The sequence below is a fragment of the Lissotriton helveticus genome, chromosome 10, assembly GCF_964261635.1.
Source record: "Lissotriton helveticus chromosome 10, aLisHel1.1, whole genome shotgun sequence".
In the NCBI taxonomy this organism is placed as follows: Eukaryota; Metazoa; Chordata; class Amphibia; order Caudata; family Salamandridae; genus Lissotriton; species Lissotriton helveticus.
The window spans coordinates 296,600,651-296,622,378 of NC_136071.1; the positions used below are offsets into that span (position 1 = coordinate 296,600,651).

The following is a 21,728-nucleotide window of genomic DNA, read 5'->3' on the forward strand; positions in this document are numbered from 1 at the left end:
CTGGTTTGTGTGCATTGATGACTAGTGGTGTGTTCTAGCTGTGATGGCATCACCTCACAAGTAAACGTCATTCTCTTGTGTTTTTCTAGGTCCCTTCACCCTCCCAATGCCTCATCACAATCAAAGCTTGTGGTACATTTGAATCTGAGTTGACATTGTACAGGTGTACATGGAGCTGGTACAAAGACATAGGTATGTAAAGAGTGTTTATTTAAAATGAGTATTTGTGATAGAAAAGTGAATATTTACAAAATGGTGCCAAGTGAATTTCCGAGTTGTCAGTGATGGTAAATGAGACAATAAAGTAGTCACCACATTGATGTAGTCACAGAGTCCAACAGACACCTGCCATCAACAAGAATAGTCAACAAAGTAAATGTCAAGGGGAACAGAGGTGCCATCATGGCTGGCTCAGCAACTAGAGTTTGGATGGTGCATTGCCACGTGATCCTCCCCTAATGTTTCTCGGATGGCCACTTGTGCGTTTGGCAGGGGGGGCACTGCTGCAGGCTCAGTGGTGTCTGAGGAGTCATTTTGTTGCATCTCAACCCTTTCTGTAGCTGAAGCTGAGGTGGTGGGGTATCATCCTGTGGACCACTGAAGGGGGGTTGAGCTCTCTGCATGTCTGTCCCTCAGAACACCCACTAGCAGGCCCATGAGGTCCACAATGTGGCCCATACTTGTGTCCATGGACCTCAGCAGCAGGCGGAGCTCATGCACTTCTTCGACAACCTGGCCCATTTGTCCCTTGTTCTGCTCATATACCCCAAGGACTCTGGTGATGGTGACCAGGGCTTCAGTCCCAGTATCCTTCTGTATTTGTCCCTCAGGTGCCCTCCCACCTGCCCTGCTGACCTTGACCTTTGGCATTGGCACTTGACGCACCCGCAGCTTCTCCCTGCCCTCCTCTGAATGTGTGGTGGTGTTAGTTACCACTGAGGCAGGGAGAGTGTTGCAGGCAGAAGTGGTGGTGATGGTGTTTGAGGCTACACAGGTTGTTGCAGCAGGGGTCAACGCTGTTGTTGTTGCTGTGGTGGTGGTGTGGACAATGGGGGCCTGGGACGTGGTGCGCCCTGGCAGTCCGGATGGGCCAGGTTGTTGCTCCTCATCTGAGAAACGTAGGGAGTCAGCATCTGAGAGTTCATGTTCTGGGGGGAGACTGGCTCTGCAGATCAGTGTTGTGTTCTGCAGCATTTGCTTGTGGATCTCCTGTTGAACAGAGGGGAAATGGTAATTGAAGTGCACTCCACAAGCTTGGTGCTACTTGTATGTATGTTACATGTGATACGCCACACACTTTATATTGCAAACACTTGATATGGTTGCAAGGTACTGAGCATCATGAGGTACATACATTCCTTGTCCATGGTGTGACATGTAAATAGTAACCATGTGCCACATACAGATTGTGTGATTACAAGGACATGTCGTCATCTAACGACTTGCGGCACATCAACTTTATGTCATGCGTCTTTTTGGTTTGCTCTGCATGGAAGACATTTCATCTGAGCAAGAACTAGCCGCTGTAATGTTATGCATACCTTTTTCATATCATGTACTTTACTTTGTCAGACCATGGCACTTACACATTGCATTCTGTGCTGTGCATGATTGGGCCCTGAATTTCTTTCACATGTGACTTGGTGAGTCAAAGTTTTATTTCTGTGACAGTTACATGCACTGAGCTATCTTTTGGATCTTTGCCAAGTTGGTTGACATGTGAGGGATGGTGTGGTGTGGCCATATGGCTCCATGCATTTTGAGAAGGATGGCAGGGTGCATGCACTGACTACCTACCTGTTCGGTGACACATTGAAGGGAAATGGCTGCCACATGGTTCTGGGTGGGGTGAGTGCTTCCCTCCTCAGCTGTGGGACAAGAGAGCATGAGAAGGCTACCTATCAGTAAGTTTAAAATGGCTGCCACATGGTTGTGGGTGTGGGGAGTGCTACATCTTGCTCAGCTGTGGGACAACGGTGCCTGGTGGGAGTTGTAGTGCTGGCTGACTATCCACAAATCCCCTCCCTGTTGAGAAGTCTACCTCCCTGTGAAGTGGAGAGCAGCAAGGAAATAGGTTACACATGGCACCTACCTGTAAGTGTGAGGAGAGCAATGGAATGGCTGCCACGTGATTGTGAGTGTGGGGAGTGCTCCATCCTGCTCTTCTGTGGGACAAGAGGGCCTGGTGGGAGTTGTCGGCTGGCTTCCTACCCACAAACACCCCTCCCTGTTAAGATGGCTACCTACCTGTTAGGTGAAGGTGAGCAATAGAATGGCTGCCACATGGTAGGGGTGAGTGCTCCATCCTGCTCTGCTGTGGGACAAGAGGGCCTGGTGGGAGTTGTAGTGCTGGCTTCCCACCCACAGACACCCCTTTCTGTTAAGATGGCTACCTACCTGCTAGGTGAAGGTAAGCAACAGAATGGATACCACATGGTTGGGGTGAGTGCTCCATCCTGCTCTGCTGAAGAACAAGTGGGCCTGGTGGGAGTTGTAGTGCTGGCTGCCTGTACACATGCCCCCCTGGGAATGTTGCTAGCTACCTTTGAGGTGATTTGGAGGGAGTAAATGTTAGATCTATGGGACATGTGTTGAGGAGAGTGTATTGTTCATAAGTGCATTTGGGCCTAGGAAGTGTAGCTTTCTAGTTGTGCAAGACAGTACATAGCAGTGTAATAGGAGACATTTTTGTAACTTACCAGCCTCCACTCCCCCGGCTAATCCTGTGAGATTTGTTGGATGCAATATGGCAAGCACCTTCTCCTCCCATTCGGTAAATGTTAGTGGTGGAATTGGAGGGCCACCGCCAGTCCTCTGAGCCAGCTCATGGTTTTTGTTGGCACGCTTTTTCACACTGGTCTTGATGTCATGCCACCTCCTCCTGATCTCTTTCTGGGTGCGCGGGGTGGTCCCTACTCCATTGACTTTGTTGACTATCCTTTCCCACATTTGATTTTTTGTGGCTCCTGGTGTCTGTTGGACCATGCTTCCAAACAAATGTGGTTCTTCTCTGATTACCTCATCTACCATTACTGACAACTCAGTGTCAGTGAATTTGGGCATCTTCTTCTGTTCCATGGTGTGTGATGTGCAAATTTGGGTACAGTGCAGGTGTGAAGGTGGTGGTGGTAATGCGTGTGGTGTGTGTGTGTGGTCGTGATGCTGTGATGTGTGCTTATATGCCACTCCTTTGTGCTGTGGTGTTGGGCCCTTCAGTTGCGGAGTTTTGCAAAGGATTCTGGTCAGGGAAGGGGCTGGTTTTATACTCATACTCAGCTATGTGGGTGAGTCAAAAAGGAGTAATCATGTCAGGAGTGTTGTGAGGGTTGACCAGGGATTTGTATTTTTTTGTTGCCATGGGGATGTGTAATTGGGGTGTGTTATGTGGTTTTTGAGGCTTAGCCAGATGTATGGCCACACTTGGTAGCTTTGTTGTGTGCTTGCTTTCGACCGCCATTACTTTTCCAGTGCGATCGCAACAGTCGGAACATAAAAGCCCTTCCGCTGGCTCTGCCATTCATCAATTGTTGTGATTGAGGTGGAAGCAACTGATTGTTCCGCTGTTACCACCATCATATCCTAATTTCACGTGCGGTCAATCCGCTGGTCAAACAGCCATTTTGGGTCTTTCTGCAGTGAATCTGACCGCTGCTGATGGATTTTCACCTGCTCCGGGCGGTGCCGGCGGAGTTTTGTGTGATCCGTCAGCCGTGGTTGGATTTTTCTGGCAGTTCATCATAATTTGACCGCCGGTTTTTCTGTGGTGCCTGCGTGCAGTTAATTTCCGCTACCACGGCGGTCGGAATGCTTTTCCGCCTGCCATCCTAATCGACCCCTAAATTTCAGAGTTCTGTCATGGCTGTTGCAACATTTTCTAAGATATTGCGGCAAGTCAACCAGAGCCTTGCAAGGCTCCTCCAGGAGAAAGATAACCCAAGGGTAAAAAAGCCCCCCGGACCAATGAAAAGACAATTTTTTAAATTATGTTCCAGGGACTATCACAAGAATCCGCCAAAGCCAACCGTCCGCCTATACAAATATGTTTTACGACTCATTCTCTTAAAACCTCTGAACAAAGGTACACCACATCACAAAAAGCTGAGATTCTGGAACACAATCTTGCTTCCTGCTAAATTTTGCTTAATTCCGTAATGTAGTTTTTGCACAAGTGCTTCTTAAAAAACCTATGGAAAATGCATGGGGATTTTGTGTTTTGGGACCACCCTTTTTTCTTGGACCTCGCTTGATGGACTACCCCAAATCTGTCAAAGCACAAACTAGGCAAAAAAGTGAAACGCTTTGGAAAGTTTTGTGGAGATTCGTCAGATGATGCTAAAGTTGTTAGCAAAAGAAAAAAGGCATTTCCTATGAAATCCACATTTCCAAAGGAAATTTATTTTTTATTTGCTATTAACTTTGTTACTGTTAGACAAATCTTCACAAAACTTTCCATAAAAAAGGTCTCGTCCAGCTCACTGCCAAACGCAAAATAAAGAGAAGGTCCGGCAAATAAGGGATGAGTAGATAGCAGATCCAACCTCTTTAGCATGTGACTAATTCAGAGGCAGTAGGCAATGTATTATAAAATGTGATGTGACTTTGAAAATGCCATTTCCTTTTACATAATCATTTAGAATGTAGAGCTCAGCTATGCAGCCAGTAGCCATACACAGCTACCCATATCCATTTTGTCACCAATCACTCAGTTAACCAGATCATTAATCATTTTATGAGGTCCCATTTTACCTCAGGAAACATGTATTGTTTTAAAGAATAATTCAGCCTGTAATATTGAAAGAGAAGAGGCGTGTGGGAATTTCAATAACATTTCACCATAAAAACATCTCTAAGACACATTCACAGCAATGCGAATAACAGTTATATGTGAAGTAACATTACACTATTACAACTTGTAAGATTCATTTAAATAATATGATATGACTGATGTGCATACCCCATTCAGTACTGCTTGTTCTTCACTACTTTCACAAGTGAGAAAAGTGGAATCCTCTTTTCCTTTGACAATTACTTCAGCTGTAGGACCGGGGATTAGTTCTTCCTTAGGTGGCTGAAGGATAGGAAGAGGATAAAAACTTAACATATGATCAAACACTGAAGTTTTTTTAATAGTCCTACATATATAACTTTTAATATCATTTTAACTCAGGAGAGAGTGTATTTTATTCCTCGTAATTCCTTGTCACACCCTCACTGTCCCCACAAACGTCTTCAAGGTTTGGGGGTCTTGCTGTTTCATAAGAAAAAAATAGTACAATATTAGACATGAAGAAAAATGGCGGAATCTGTAGTGTGAAATCAAACACACAAAAACAGTTTGTACTTTGTTTAAAAACTGTACTAGAATTACTTTAATGTACATCAAACTAAAAAAGAGCAGTAGCACAGAATTTATTTCAGAATGAGTAAAGTCACAGAGAGATTCCTTCTTTTCTGTAATAAACAATGTGCAAAGCATAAACCTGAACCTCTTCTTTCTATTGATGGCTCTTCATTTTACAACATGCAGGCCAGAAGAATAAAGTGCCATTTTCTGTTTTCTTTGCAACTAATTGGGCTCTGTGACCTGCCTTTCACCTTGGCTGCTGGCTTTGGCAGGAGAAAATGTGACTTAGTAACTTATTAGAGTTGAGCACCCATGGTATTTATTTATTGACATGGGTCTACCCTACTGCAATGAAGAAATTAAAGGCAGCTTTTATAAAATTATTGCAGACACACTTGTTCAATAGCAAATAAAAAAAAAGGTACTAACTGTTCTGGTCTGACATTCCAAACGTAATTAGAATTGAGATATTACAGTACACACTATTCCCGAGGACTGACAAGGATAGGCTTGGTTGTTTGCCAGCTCCGACAGCCTAGTGCAAAAGCATTCTTCTCTGGAAAGAGATGGGAAAATGTGAAGGCTCAAGGACACTAGTAAATCTGCCATGGTACTGTCCCAAACTAAACTGGTACTGGGAGGAAGTCCTAGAGGATGTATTTTTGATGTTCAACAAGGATTCTTTTATTTTGTACATATGTCTTTATTTTCAAGGAATACTTAGTTGTTTGACAAGTTGGGGTACATTACTGTGCACAACCATGCTGTAATATAAGCAAGAAAAAAAAACTTGCAGGAGGAGAATTAACAGTGATTACATTGCTACAAAACGGCATTAGTCATTACAATGTGATACCCAGCTCTGAATTGCTTGACCAACAGTCGGTTGAATACATGCAACACATATTTGTAACATTGTAATCAACTGGCGAAGGAGGGCATATGAACGGTATCTCATTCGGATACTATCTGTGGTTGGGTGGGGAACAGAATCAAGCTGTGGAGCAATGCGGGAGTATGCATGGGGATTGTATGTCATCCTTTAGGCATGGCTTAATTATGGTGGAGCATGGGATAGCTTTAGTTCAATCACAGTGAGGAGAGTCTTCCAGTCTGAGGGGTTGGGGTAGCAGGGTGGCCCATCATGGCACCACAGGATATCTTTGTTCTTGACACAAGGGCTCTGCGGAGATCAACAAGCCACATCTGGGTGGAGGGGGCCGAGTGTGATTTCCAGGACATAACCAGTCTACTCTTGGCTAAGACCAGTGCCAGATCTAGGAATTTGTTAAGGACTTTCCATTTGGCAGTACGGTTGCGTGCCACCCAGTAAGAAGTGCAGGCCCTGGGATGCAGTACTTGTGACTGTGGCTTCCATGAGCTTGTACGCCACTGCCAACCAGTATGGTTATAATTGTGAGCAGTTCCACACCATGTGAGGAAATGTGGCATACGTGTGTTTTTATCTAGGGCACAGATACGAAGCACCTGGATACGTTTGTGCAAGTCTGTGAGGGGTGAGATACACGTAATGGAGGTAGTTGAAATGTGTGCATTTGAGTCTGGCATTTGCAGATATGAACTTCGCGCACCCAAGCACTGCTCCCATTGTTTATCGGGCAGGGTCATGAAGAGCATAGAGTCCTACTAGCTCCTGAGCTGCGTCAAATATGTAGTGTTATCTTCTCGTAGGGAGGTATATAGTATGGTGATAGCTCGCTTACCTGAGCCATGTGTGAACAAGGCTTGGAGTACTCTAAATATCACTGCCTCATCATGTATTTTTCCTCATACCCTATGTGAGAGATGCATATAATAAAAAGTAGCCTGGGAGTATCCCATAAGCATCCACTAATTTTTCAAATGTGCAGAAAATTAATTCGGAAAACAGATCTCCCCATGTGGTGATACCAGCCCCGGTCCAATTCATCGTTGCAGGCCGTGTGCTTGTGTCTCAATCTGTGGTCACCCAGAGGGGTAGTTTGGGAGCGTAGGGGGTGAATGATTGATCAGCTAATGGGGACCAGCAAGAATGGGCCGTGGTCATTAGGATATCCCTTGCATCTTTCTGGAATACGGCATCGGATTCCATTAGCCATTCCAATACGGCATGGTGGTGCTGCCATACCGCCCACTGTCCCAATTTCGTTGTGTTGTGGCCAGCCAGCACATTAGCCATTGTAGTTGTGCGGCCGCATTGTATTGTTTGTAGTTGAGGGCTCTGAATCCACCTTCTGAGAGTGGGGCATAGCACTTAGTGAGTGATATGAGTGTTTGATGTTTGACCCATATAAGAGAGAGCAATAGGGGTCTAAGGTCACAGAACAACTTTTAGGGCAATAGGAAGGGGAGGACCGCAAAATAATAAAGAAGCCAGGGCAGCAGTAGCATTTTAGATATTGCTATACGACCCATGAAAGAGAGAGCAGTAGTTCCTTCCAAACTTTAGGGAAGAGTGAGCGCCTGTTAGTACCCTGCACAAATTACCATCTATTTCTCTTGTGTTGAGTGGTAGACTTGCCCCCCTAGGTATTTAAAGGTGTCACAAGACCAGGGGAGTGGGTTTTGTAGGAGATATACCCTCTTCTCAGGGGATAGAGGTGACAGAAAATAGGAGGGATTTGCCCCAATTCACCTTCAGCCCAGATATTCTGCAGAAGCAGCCCAATAGCAACATTAATGCGGATAAACTGTAGTGTCTCCAGGCAGATGAATTAAAGCGTCATCAACATATAACAAGAGTATGTGCCATTGGTTGTGTGCTTTAATGTCCCGTACATACATGTGAGTGCAGTGCGCAGGCCAGGGTTTCCATTGCCAAAAATGATCTGCAACAAAGGACAGCCTTGTATGGTACCTTGTCCAACATCGAATGGGTCTGAAATGATGTGGCCCATTTTGACTCATGCTGACGGTGAGTTTTATAGGAGAGAGATCCATTTGAAAAAGTGCAGGCCTATGCTGAAAACTGCTAGGACAGCGATAAGACATCCCCAGCCCAAAGTGTTAAACACCTTCTTGAAGTCTAAGGAGGTGATCTAGGCTGAGGTGCCCTACTTGCTGGCCCACTCTAAGAGCATCAATAGTCTTCGCAGGTTAAGGCAAGTGTTCCTGCCAGGTATGAACCTGCTTTAATACATATTCACCAATAATTGGGTGACTTCAGTTAGCCTTTTGGCAGCACTCTGTCAAGGATTTTATAGTCCGAGTTGAAAAGGGGCAATGGACAGTAGGTGGCTAGCTGCAGCGGTTCCCTACCCGGTTTGGGTAATACCACTAACACTGCTTCATTGAGCGAAGAGGGGAGTATCCCACTCTCATATTCTTCTTAGTATACGTAAAGTAACTGAAGACCCGGTTGTGTTTGAAATGCGGTATAAAATTCTAATGGCCACCCATCACTACCGGGGATCTTACCATCGCCTGTTGCTTTATAGCATATACTATTTCAGTTTCTGCTATGAGGGATTCTAGGATTGTAAATTGCATTTCAGGATTTGTGGGTGGTTCACGCTCTGAAGAAAATGCACCATCTCCGGTGACCTACACAGGGAGACGTAGTAAGTATAAAAGAACGTATTAATATATTCTTGAGAATTTACTAGGTGTTGATGTTCACCGCATATGGCTGTGATCGGGAGCCATGGTGACTCAGATCAGAGGAGCCATGCCAGCATGTGGCCAGCTATGTCTCGCTCCGGGTGCTTCCTGGCCCAATACTTCATATGGTCCAGTGTGCCCAGTTGGTCTAACACAAGTTTATGTCACAGTCGTGCTTGGGCCTGATGAGCTGCGGCCAATGGGACGGAGGGGAGTGAACGCTCATGCCTGCATATTTCAGCTTCCAGTGAGCCCAGGTTTTGGCGTAGGGAAATGCATGCGCCAAATACGGCATTGATCCTGTTCCCACACAGCACCATCTCAAGTGCATCTCACTATATCTCCACCCTTAATGCACACCCTTTGTTGTCCTTATAGTAGTTTGATATTAATTCCAAACAAAAAGTATGAAGTGGGGTATAACAGAGCACCTCGAGTGTTAAATGCAAGGTGGGGATTTTGAATATGCCACTCCCCCATGTCAATTGGACCTGCAGAGGGCAGTGATCTGAAAGCGTGTGGCTGAGACATTCTGTGCTGGAAATCCTAGTAAGGGCATCCCAGAACCAATGCAGCAGGTCAATTTTGGTGTGTAGGTCATGCAACTTGAGTAGTATTAATATTCCCTTTCTAGTGGGTGTAGGCTCCGGCCCGCCTCCTGTGCCTGAAGGTTATTAGTCTATGTCTGTATATACTGTACCAGAGAGATAGAGTGTGCGCCCATGAGTGGGGGACGAGATCAGTCCATGTCAACGTCAGGGGTGCAGCTAAAGTCATCTCCCCAATATGATGGGGCCGAAGGGGATTGGAACAGTACCGGGGTTCGAGTTTGTAGGAAGGAGGGCTGGCCAGTATTGGGCACATACAATAAGACCAGTGTTATTAGGTGTCCGTCCAGCAGCCTCTGCAGTATCATATATTGTCCCTCAGGGTCTACAGAAGTGTGTATAACTTTTAGTCATGTCCATGGGGCCACCTAGATCGACCCACCACTAGCATACCCAAGTATGTGGTTTCAACAAATGTGCCCCACCATCGTTTAAACATTTAAGTCAGTGATTATGACGTCAGATGGGTTTACTGCAAAAGAGCTATTGTTATTTTTCACCTTCTCATGTATTTGTACACTCTGTAACATTTTGTGTACCCTGCTATGCCCATAACAGTCCAGGTCAGTAGTAATGTGGTTGGTGTTTGCGAAACTAAGGACATATTTATTCATAGAGGAGTAGTAGCAGTTTCCTGTGTGATAACAACCTTGATCCCATCTTCTTTCGTGAATTGTCCCCCTTCAAACAAAGTGCCCCACAGATGATGAGCAGTGATCCCTCCTTTGCATTGTAAATAAAAACGATCAAACATGAACTTTCCCCAACTTCTAGGCCCTGGCCAGTATGCCAACAGGCAGCCAGCCATTAGCAATCATATGTAATAGTATTCAGTCAAAAATATGAACATTTATAACAGTAATGTAACACAAGTGCGGGTGTGATGCGAGTCTTTCAGACTTATGTGGCCTGTACATCATTGACTACCATGCATGGTCTTGTAGAGACATGCACCCCCCCACCCGAGTAATTACATGAGTGTTGCTATGAGCTATCTCCAGAGCCACTTGAGGTCTGTCACATTAGATCTTCAGAGGTTTGAGGAATGACAGCACCTCGGTGAGATGTGATTCAGTTAGGGATGGCGTGTCCCCTTAGGAACGGGGTGTGGTTTGCTTCTCTAAGTTCCTCTTGACGCTTGGTCTTTCCCTTGCTGCCGGCTCCTTGGTGGGGCCATTTGGCATGCCCTTCACTGTTTCTTGGTTTACCATGGGGAGCAGGGGTCAGGTGGGACCTCGTGTGCTGGTGCAATCCAGACCCAAACCACTTCTAGGGTTGTGTGGAAGATGGTAGTACCCTCATGTTTAACCTGAAGTGTTGTGGAGAATTGAAGTGCATACTTCACGATGTGTTCTTGTAGACGTCGCTGCACTTAGAGGAAGGAGGATCTGTATTTCTGAACCTCTAAAGTGTAGTCTGGGTATATATGCACTTGACCATTCTCCCCCGTCCATGTGCCACAAGCCCATGTAATATGTAATCCCTGTCACGATAGTTGAACAGCCTTGCCACCACTGGTTTCAGTGGAGCACCCGGGCAGGGAGAGCCCCCGACACTCTGTGGGATCTTTCTCTTGAGAAGAAGGTAGATTGTTTCCCTTGTAGGATTGTGTGGGTGAGCCAGTTCTCGAGATACAGTTCCAAGCATTGGCCTTCAGCACATTCAGGAAGTCCCACTATGAGAACATTGTTCCGACATGATCTCTCTTCTTGGTCTTCAACCCGCTTTCGTAGATACTTGGCTTCTTCCTGCAGGGTAGTGAGGCGCTTGTTGGTGAGTGACACCGTAGGTCCGAGACAGCCAATGTAGAATCTTGGGCATTGGCCCAGTCTTTTAATTTCTTATGCCATTCTTAGAGGAGACCCACCTCGACACACAGATAGTCTAGTTTGGGATCCATTTGATGTTGAGAACTACCACGAGTAGTTCATCAAACTTGCGGGACTGGTCTGATAGCGTGTCCGATAATGTCTTGTCCGAGTGAGCGATGTCTGCCGGGAATCCGGTGCGGACCGTAGGTGCCTCAGGCGGCCTGGGATATTTCCGGTATGTTCTTTCACATCTTGAGGATACCTTGTTGAGGGGTCCCAAGACAATGGCAACCAAGTTTTGGGATAAGGAGCACCTGAAGGATGAAGAGTGTCATTCAGTCTATTAGCTGCAATGTAGATGGACGTATGGTCTATGCAGGTGGCCATTTCTCGGGCAGTAGTGGCCTGATATGCCACACCAAGATCAATTTGGGGAGGTAAGAAGGCCTGTATACTTTATCTTGTGCTAAGATGTTCAGAAATAATGCAACTGTTTTATAGTGCTGGCCCCCTTTTGTTTGTATTGGTCCTGTTTACCCATCCAAGTGCGTCCTCGGAAGTGTATTGGCTATGTTCCCTTCATTTTCCCACCTACAGGGGTGATGGGGATTCCCTCCCTCCTCCCCTGGCGGGCAGCTTGTGGTTCAGAACACTCTGTGTATGGGGTGGCAGGCCATGAGGGGTCTGTAACATCAACCAGGGCACCTGGTTAAGGGTGGGTGAAGAGCACAGTATCAGAAGCCTCCCCGATGCAGGTATGGCCAGTCAGGGTCCATAGAGATGAGTAGGAATACCCTAACACTGCATTGCCCGCTTCGGGGCTGTAGGTGTCTGGGTGCATTGAGGTGAGGGGAGGTTGCAGTGTTCTTGGCAAGGCGGTCTTGTGTCCAAAGGGGGAGGGTCTCTAGTCCCCACATGGAGGCCGTAGTATCTGGGGCTGTGGTTGTGCTGGTCACTGGCCTCCAGGCAAGAAGCACAAGAAGAGAAGCAGGAGAGAGCACTGCCTACAAAGTCTCAGGTTGCTCCCAGTAGCAGCTAGGGCGTGATTGTGCCTCCGACAAAATCTCTGCCCCTATTCTGGCAATGGTTTAGTTTCGGTCTGTATGGCCCACTGTCACTGACCCTCCACTGCCTCCGCTCCAGCGCCTGCCAGCAGTAAGCCCAGGCATCAGTTGGTGTGCCGGGCCATGAGCCCAAACAACAAATGCAAAAACAACGGTTGATGGACAGAATGCAGAACAATGTCATACATTCACCCCAGTACAGAGATCTGGGGCTAAATCCATAGTTTTTTTGCTCACCATGCCATTTCCAGTTTGAACCTAGCCATATGCAAATCAGTCTTATCCCTCTGCCCCATGGGAACAGTCTAGCCCGAACTGCCAAGCCAGGTGTGGTCGGTAAGTCTTAAGGATCGGTCACCCCTCCCACCTTTCTGATACTAAAATAGTCCAGACTATATGGGTTGGTGTTTGTGGTTTATGTGTAGAACCTCAGTATACTAGTTTCTCAATCTTAGGACAGTCCATACAGCAACACAATAGGCAGTCAATAGGGAAATAAACACAGTGTAGGTGTGGGGGTCTTCTCTGTGGACTTCTTGTCTTTCTCTCCCCAGCTTCTTGTCAAGTGGGCAAGGGTGGACCCAAAAGAAAAGAGAAAAAAAAACACGGGTTCAGGCTTCCATTAAAACAATAAACAAAGGGGAGGGAAGTGTACTGTCACCAGTCCCTATTGTGCTGTGCCTAAGATAAGGGAAAAACAATGGGTGACTTTAGTGACGCCCCCGTATGCAAGCCCACAGCCCCCCTACAAGTCCCGAGCATGCAGCGGGTACTTGCCTGCTGCCACGACCCTCCTGGGCCATGGTGTTGGGAGACCAAGCCTCCTCGCCGTCGGGGAGTGCACTGGTCCCGAGCGTGGTGCTCCTGGAGCTGCTTTCCCTCGTCGTCCACTCCTTGCTGTCTTTGGGCTCCCTGTCTGCTCCGCTGCTACACACCGCCTTCGTGTCCTCTGTTGGCTCACTCCAGGCGGTGCTCCGCTGCTTGTCCTCTGGTCCCGTGGCGTTTTCCTCCTTCTCCTGCTCCGAGATCACCGAACGCCGTTCTCCGCGCCCGTCGTGCTTTACAGGTGTTTCAGCCGCTGTTTCCTGGTTGGGCGCTGGAGCGCCAACGCCTTTCTGGTTTCAGCGGCCGGGGCCATCTTGGAAAGGTCGGCGCCACCCAAGAGAGAGTCCTGATCACCCCAGGTCCTCCCTGGACTGAAAACAAGCATCCTAGGACCGGTTTCGGTCTTTCAGCCCTCATCAGCCAGGAAACTGGTCCTAGGATGCTTGATTCCAGTCCAGGAAAGACATGCTTGGCAGCTCGGGCTGGAATGTTCCCATGAGGCACAGGGTCAAGACTGATTTGCATATGGCCATGTCTGAACTGGGGTGGCATGGTGAGCAAAATAACGATAGATTAAACCTAGATCTGTGACTGGGGTGAATGTTTTGCCAATGTGCAACATTCCGTCCATCATCTTGTGTGTTTTGCGGGTCATGAGCCCAGCCACAGCTAAAGCTCCAGCGCCTGCTAGCAGTCATTCCAGGCATCGTTGGTGTGCAGGGTCATGTGCCCAGCCACAGGAAAAGATGGTACAGGCTTGGGCAGGGGACACCGACCTGTTGATGAAGCACCGGCTGCAAGTGCCAGGTGCAGCCCAGTCCGGAGTCCTGGGGTCCTAAAACCATGCACTGTTTATGACCTCACATATTACATCACTCACAATTTGTCTGTGACGTAATTTATCACATCACTAATGTCATCTCAAATGACCTCATTGTTGACTAAGTCCTGTAATGGCTGACGCAACATTTTCTAAGATATTGCAGCGAGCCAATCAGAGCCTTGAAAGGTTCCCACAGGAGAAAATAGTTTTAGGACTTATTATCTCAAAAATGTCTGAACAAATGTACACCAAGTCACAAAAAGCAGAGACTCTAGACAAATTGTACGTAATTCAGTTCAGCAGTTTTAGCACCCCCCTTTTTTCTTGGACCTCGGTTCACTCCAAATCTTTCAAAGCATAAACTAGGCAAAATAGAGAAACGTTTTGGAAAATTTTGTGGAGATTTGTCAAATGATGCTAAAGTTATTAGGAAAATATAAAAGGTTTTTTTCTATGGGAAACCATAATTCTATAGAAAATGAATTTTTTGGTTAGCTAATAATTGGTTCACTGTTAGACAAATCTTCACAAAACTTTCTAAAAAAAAAAGTCCCATCCAACTCACTGCCAAACGCAAAATACAGAGATGGTTCATCAAATATGGGAAAGGCAGATAGCAGATGCAAACTATAGCCAGTGGCTAATTCAGAGGCAATAGGCAAAGTATTATAAAATGTGATGTGACTTTGAAGATACCATTTCCTTTTACATAATCATTTAGAATCTATAGCTTAACTACGGAGCCAGAAGCCTTACACAGCTTCTCATCTCCATTTTGTCACCAATCACACAGTTAGCCAGATTATTAAACATTTTCTGGGGTTCCATGTTGCCTCATGAAACATATGCTGTTTTAAAGAATAATTCAGACTGTTATAATGATAGAGAAGATGCACATAGGGAGGTAAATATTATTTCAACATAGGAACATCTGAAGTACACATGCACAACTATGAAATGGACAGTTGTATGTGAAGTAACATAACACTATTATAACATGTAAGAGTAATTTAAATGATAAGACTGATGTGCATACCACATCCTGTACTGCTGGTTCTTCACTATTTTTGCAAGTGAGAAGAGGGGAATCTTCTTTGCCGTTGACAGTTATTTCAGCTGAAGGACCTGGGGTCAATTCTTCCTCAAGTGGCTGAAGGGTAGAAAGACATAAAAAAAATAACAAATGATCACACACTGAAGTTTTTTGTAATAGTCCTTTAATACTATCATTAGCAGAATTTAATTTTAATTAATGCAAGTGGGTATCTGAAGACCCTTACAGCGCACTAAGACCATATAAAATATATAGGATAAATACACCCTGCTGTACATTCTGAGTCTCGGAGGAGTTCCACGCAGTATAGATGAGTGAGGTTGTAGGCCGATTTCCTTATAAAGTCATGGAACATAGATATCACTTTTAATATCATTTTAAAAGAGGACAGAGGGAATTTTATTCCTCATGATGCATGGTCACACCATCACTCTTCCCACAAACCTCTTCAAGATTTGGGGGTCTTGCTCTTTCATAAGGAAGAAATAGCACTACACATTATTTTACTGAAAAATACTTTATAAAAACGTTATATGTATATATATATTCACTGAAAAAACCATAGGTTATACACCATATATAGTTAGGAATTTGCATTTACAAAACCTTATTTTACTCACACAAAACCATTGAAATTCCATATATAGTTAGTTGCACTAACTATATATCGCGCACCCGCAATCCACTGCTGATGATGTCACATATTACATCATTCATGACATGGTCAGTGACATCACTGATGACATCACTGATGACATCTCAAATGACATCACTGATGACATCATCCAGTGACTGTGTGTTTCTGTAAAGTTTAAATATGTTTTACATATTGAAGAATGAGTGGATGTATAAGTGTCTGAATGAAGGTTTTAGTAGGTGCGTGATTGACTGTATGAGTGAGTGATTAAATGCGTCTTACTGAATGCATGGGTTAGTGACTAAACTGTCTGAAAGTGTGCATCAGTATGTCTGTTGTTGTGCAAGCTGCTGCATGTGTTGATCAGTAGCTATATGAGTGGCTATATGGGTTATTGATTGGTTGCCCAAGTATTTGTATGGGAGACTGAGTGTGTGTGTGGCTGGCTGGGAGGTGTGTGACTCTGTGCAGATCAATGTGTACTTGTATCAGTGATTGTATAAGAGAGTAAGTATGTGTTAGTATATGTTTGAAAATGTAAGGTGCTCTATGTTTAACTGTATAGATGAGAAAATGGAAGTGTGATTGATTCTTTACAGGACTGACTAGGTGTGTGAGTAACTCCATGGATGAGTGGCAGAGTGTGAGTGTCTGTATAGGTGTATGAGTGCATATGATAGTGTTGTAAAGATGAGTGATTGTATGTATGAATGATTGTATGGGTGAATGAGTGAATGTGTGTGTAGACGTAGGAATCAGTGAGTGCGTATGTAGTAACTAGTATTGGTGTGTCAATGGTTTCAAAAATTATACTCTGTATTTAACACTGGGTGTAACAGAGGTTATATTGGAGTGTGAGGAGATGCATTGTATTGTCACATGAATGATATCATCAGTGATGTGATCATTGATGTCAAATGAGATGTCATCAGTGATGTCATCAGTGATGTCATTTGAGATGTCATCAGTGATGTCATCAGTGATGTCACTGACCATGTCATGAATGATGTCATATGTGACCTCATCAGCAGTGGATTGCGGGTGCACGAAATATAGTTAGTGCAACTAACTATATATGGAATTTCAATGGTTTTGTGTGAGTAAAATAAGGTTTTGTAAATGCTAATTCCTAACTATATATGGTGTATAACCTATGGTTTTTTCAGTGAATTTTCAAGGTTTTGTAAATGCTAATTCCTAACTATATATGTCTATAACCTATGGTTTTTTCAGTGAATTTCAATGGTTTTTTAATAGCAAATATCAAAAGCTTTAAAATGTATTCTTCTTTAAATCGAAAAATATATTTTATATGTTTTTAATACAATTTTTTTTATGTATTTTATTTTATTTTATTTTTTTGTTTCGCTCCCGGTCCGCGAACCGGGTAGCTTCCCGTTAGCTCAATTTGCTGCCGCGACCCGGTCCACGAACCGGTAAACGTTCCGTTTGCGCAACTGCCGCGTTAGAAAACAACATCGTGACGCGTCGCGTAACCGCGACGTATCGCGTTGTCGCGTAATGCGTCATATGACGCGCCGCGTTAGCGCACCCGGAAGTGCTCCGGTGCGCGAAGCGAGGCGCGAAGCGCAGCTTCCCGGAAGCGATCCGGGGCGCGGCGCGGAGCGCGTAACGTAAGCATAACAGGTCATGTGACTTGTTAATAAAACTTTTCATTGGTTCATTTCACTTTTGGTTTCCTAATGATGTAAGGCTAGGTCATGTGACCTAAAAATAACACTTTTCATTGGTTTAGAACTATTTTTTTTCCCAAATGATGAAAACCCCTCCTTGTTTCCTCACTCTGACTTTCAACTTTGTGAGAGGAAGACCTTTTTTGATTACTTAGAAATGGCAAGTCTTGTAGCTGCAGCTGGTGCACCCCCACCACCTCCTAGGAAGAGAGGACCACCTCCTCAGGTTATCGTTCAGCAAGAGGAGGAAGAAGAGGAAGAAGAGGAAGAGGAGCAAGAGAGGCAGTTTTTGCCTGAAGAGCCTAGGAGGTCCCATGTCAAGGAAAATTTCATTTGGCAATTTTTCAAATATCCCCGGGGCCAAAAAAAAGTAAATGCCCGCTATGTTACTTGCCTTATCTGCAAAAAAGATCTGTCCAGAGGGACAGATAAGAAATATAGCTATAGCAATTACACCATGCATCGCCATATGGATAGGTGGCACCCTATTAATTATAGTGCTGCGCAGGTACGTGACCTGCAGGATAACCCCGCTCCTGTGGCCAGAACATCAAATGTAGAGGCAGTGACGGGACCAGAGGCGAGGGAGACGGTCCCAAATATACAGATGAAGTTTGGGAGTGTGAAACAAGTGTGCGTTTATTGCGGCCAATTGATTTGCTACAGGGAAAGTAGCATAAATGTAATCAATGTAGCTATTGACAATCATAATTGTCCAAAACGCCCCAGAAAATAAATTATCTTTTTTTTTGTTGCTCCTGTTGAGCCCTTTATAATGAATCATTTTCGTTTCTCCCCCCCCCAAAAAAAACGAAAAAAATATAAAACCGTTCAAAAAATACAAAAAAAGTAAAAAAATGTTCAGAAAAAAAATTAAAAAAATATAAAACAATAAAAATAATTTTAAAAAAAGTTCTTTTCAGAACTACCTCCCCTTTATAAAAAATTGCTAGAATGTTTAGCACTCTGGCAACCTCTATTTCTTTTGATTCGTTTCCCGGTTTGCGCGCCGGTACGCGAACCGGAAGCGAACCAGAAAAAAAATAAAAATAAAAAGAAGAGTAAGTATAAGGGAAGGAAACAGAGAGTAATGTTAAAAGAAAGACAGCTAGAGGGAGTAACACAGAGATACTGTTTAATAGATCTATTTACCGAAGAAAAGATGGAAGAGGGTATAATTGTGAAAAACAAAATAGATAAGGAAGTGAAAGAAAAAAAGGAGAGTAGAAGAATAATAAACAAGAGTTTCTTAGAGAATGTGAGTGAATGTTCAAAATAAGAAGAAAAACAGTAAAGGATGTGGAATGAGAGGTAGGGATAGAACCGGACTAAAAGAACAATCCTGAGGGAAAATGTTAAGAAAACAGTGAGCAAAAGTAAATAGGAATAAAACAAGATGTATGATAGTGACTAAGGTTAAAACATGTGGAATATCAGAGAGAAAAAACAGAAAGCAGAAAAGAAGAAGTTACAGAAAAGGAATGATTGCAACAGCAAAGAAATGTAAATAACATAGGGGCATATTATCAACACAGGCGATAAAATTATCGCTGCTTTTATCGGCAGAAAACTGCAGCTAAAGCCGCTTTTGCGGCAGAAAACTGCAGCTAAAGCCGCTTTTGCGGCAGTTTTCTGCCGATAAAAGCAGCGATAATTTTATCGCCTGTGTTGATAATATGCCCCTTAGTGTGTTTGAACTACAGGGAGAAAGCATAATGAACAAGTAGTGAAAGAGTGATGAGTCAGAGATAGTGAGAGTAATAGAGACGGAGTGAGTGAACAGGGGTGAGGAACTATGAGAACAGAGGGACTGAGAAAAGGAGTGGAAGGAGTAGAGTAAGTAAGTAATAGAAAAAGGAATGAGGGAAGTAGCAAAGGCAGGAAACTGTTGGTTAAAGAAATGAAGCAGTGGAACTAATAGAAGTTAAATGTGATAGAAATGTAACGAAAAGAGTACAAAACACTTACCTTATAATTGTCGTTAACTTAGTCACTTGTTATTTTTATACTTTCAATCTGTGAAAGAAACAACAAAAATTTGAAAAATATTAAAACATGTATTTAAAAATTAGAAAAGACAAGGGAAAAGATTGACAATCATCCCATTTTACAAAGAAATAAAGTTAGAGATAAACATGCAGAAAAAAAAGAGAAAGAAACGGTGATAGACAGTCAGAGACAAAAAGAAATTGAAATAGAGTAAATTACTAAGAGAAAAAAAGGAAGATACTTTCAGTGACAGAAAAGAAGGATAGAAGAGAAAACTAAATTGAAGTTGTGTATACTACTAAAAGAAAGTGAGTAAGGTAAACTATATAAGGAAAGGGTGAATAAGGAAAAGAGAGTGAGGGAGAGAGGAGACAGAGGAAGTGAAGGAAAGAGTGTCAGATACAGACTGAGTGAGGCATCTACACAATGTGATTCGTAATGTTAGAAACACATAACACAGGTAATGTAATTGAAAAACGTGCAATTTTTTTTGCTCATTCCACAATCACATCACTTGTGTTTCCTTTGCTTAGGTATCTCATTGTGCAGAAGTAGTCTAGCATATGAAAGAGTACGCAGAAGGTGAGCACTGTATGCAACAACTTTGACACTTACAGAAGCCTCAGCTTCTCCATGCCCCCTACACAGTCCTAAATATATACATTTTAAACTGACGGTATCTTGTTGCAGATGAAGTGACGCCTATCTTGCAACATGGTGCATCTTTTGCACTGCTGCTGCGTCACAAAAGTGACGCAATGGCGGCGCAAAAGAGGCGCACGGCCATCATAAATCTGCCCCTAACATTTTAAATGATTGTTTCAGGATGCCGATAAGGTGTGGCCTATCCAGAGATTTGTTTGAGGTGAGGCCTACTCAGAGTTACAGATTAAATTTAGGCTTGTTGAAGAGTACAGAGGAGATAATACATGTGCAGGCCTACCAACGAAATGAGTCATGTCCACTGCACTCTTGAACAAATGCCAGACCTCCTCTGTCTCCCTGGACAGGCCTAAACCTCATCTGCACAATGTGATTCGTAATGTTAGAAAACACAGGTGATGTAATTAAAAAACGTGCATTTTTTTTCCTCATTTCACAATCACATCACCTGTGTTTCCTTTGCTTAGGTATCTCATTGTGCAGATGTAGTCTAGCATATGAAAGAGTACGCAGAAGGTGAGCACTGTATGCAACAACTTTGACACTTACAGAAGCCTCAGCTTCTCCATGCCCCCTACACAGTCCTAAATATATACATTTTAAACTGACGGTATCTTGTTGCAGATGAAGTGAGGCCTATCTTGCAACATGTTGCATCTTTTGCACTGCTGCTGCGTCACAAAAGTGATGCAACAGCGGCGCAAAAGAGGCGCACGGCCATCATAAATCTGCCCCTAACATTTTAAATGATTATTTCTATATGCTGATAAGGTGTGGCCTATCCAGAGATTTGTTTGAGGTGAGTCCTACTCAGGGTTACAGATGAAATTTAAGTTGTTGAAGAGTACAGAGGAGATAATACATGTGCAGGCCTACCAACGAAGTGAGTCATGTCCACTGCACTCTTGAACAAACGTCAGACCTCCTCTGTCTCCCTGGACAGGCCTAAACCTCATCTACACAATGTGATTCGTAATGTTAGGAAACACAGGTGATATAATTGAAAAACGTGCAAATATTTTTGCTCATTTAACAATCACATCACCTGTATTTCCTCAGCTTAGGTATCTCATTGTGCAGATGTAGTCCAGCATATCCAAGAGTACGCAGAAGGTGAGCACTGTATGCAACAGAGCAATGTACATTACTCACCTCCCTTGACACTTACAGAAGCCTCAGTTTCTCCATGCCTCCTACACAGTTCTAAATGTATATCATAAATACAAAAAGTACAGAATTAATTATACATGTTAAATGGTTTATTTTTGCTGTTCTCAGAATGTATCAAATTTCACTAAAAACAGTGAGTTGAAGGTATTCATCATATAACAGCGAGGAAAAAAAACCACAATCAAAATGATTGTGTTTAAAAAACCCATATAACATAACCAATCAGAAATCAGAACTCCTTAAAAGTAACTTACTTTCCATGACGTCGAAGGATGTCCTATGAACAGCTTAAACTCTGTTGTGCTGTTATTATTTTCAGCCCGCCACTTTCTGAAAGAAAAGCTCCATCGTTTTGACAAATATGTTACATACAATAAATGACTTCTCGCTCTCTACCGCACATTTCCTCAAGGCCAAATCGTGTAAGAGCCATTTATAACTCTTGG

General features: G+C 43.8%; 1 protein-coding gene across 1 annotated transcript in view; it reads right to left on the minus strand.

Moving 5' to 3' along the window:
• The window catches only part of LOC144784001 (uncharacterized), a 1,599,281-nt gene that overhangs the window by 951,623 nt on the left and 625,930 nt on the right, over positions 1-21,728 (minus strand). Inside the window, exons 11-12 of the mRNA XM_078662713.1 lie at positions 15,112-15,225; positions 4,955-5,068 (exon numbers count right to left, since the gene is read on the minus strand). Of these exons, the coding sequence (XP_078518839.1) occupies positions 4,955-5,068; positions 15,112-15,225 (228 nt within the window). The remainder of the gene's footprint in view (positions 1-4,954; positions 5,069-15,111; positions 15,226-21,728) is intronic.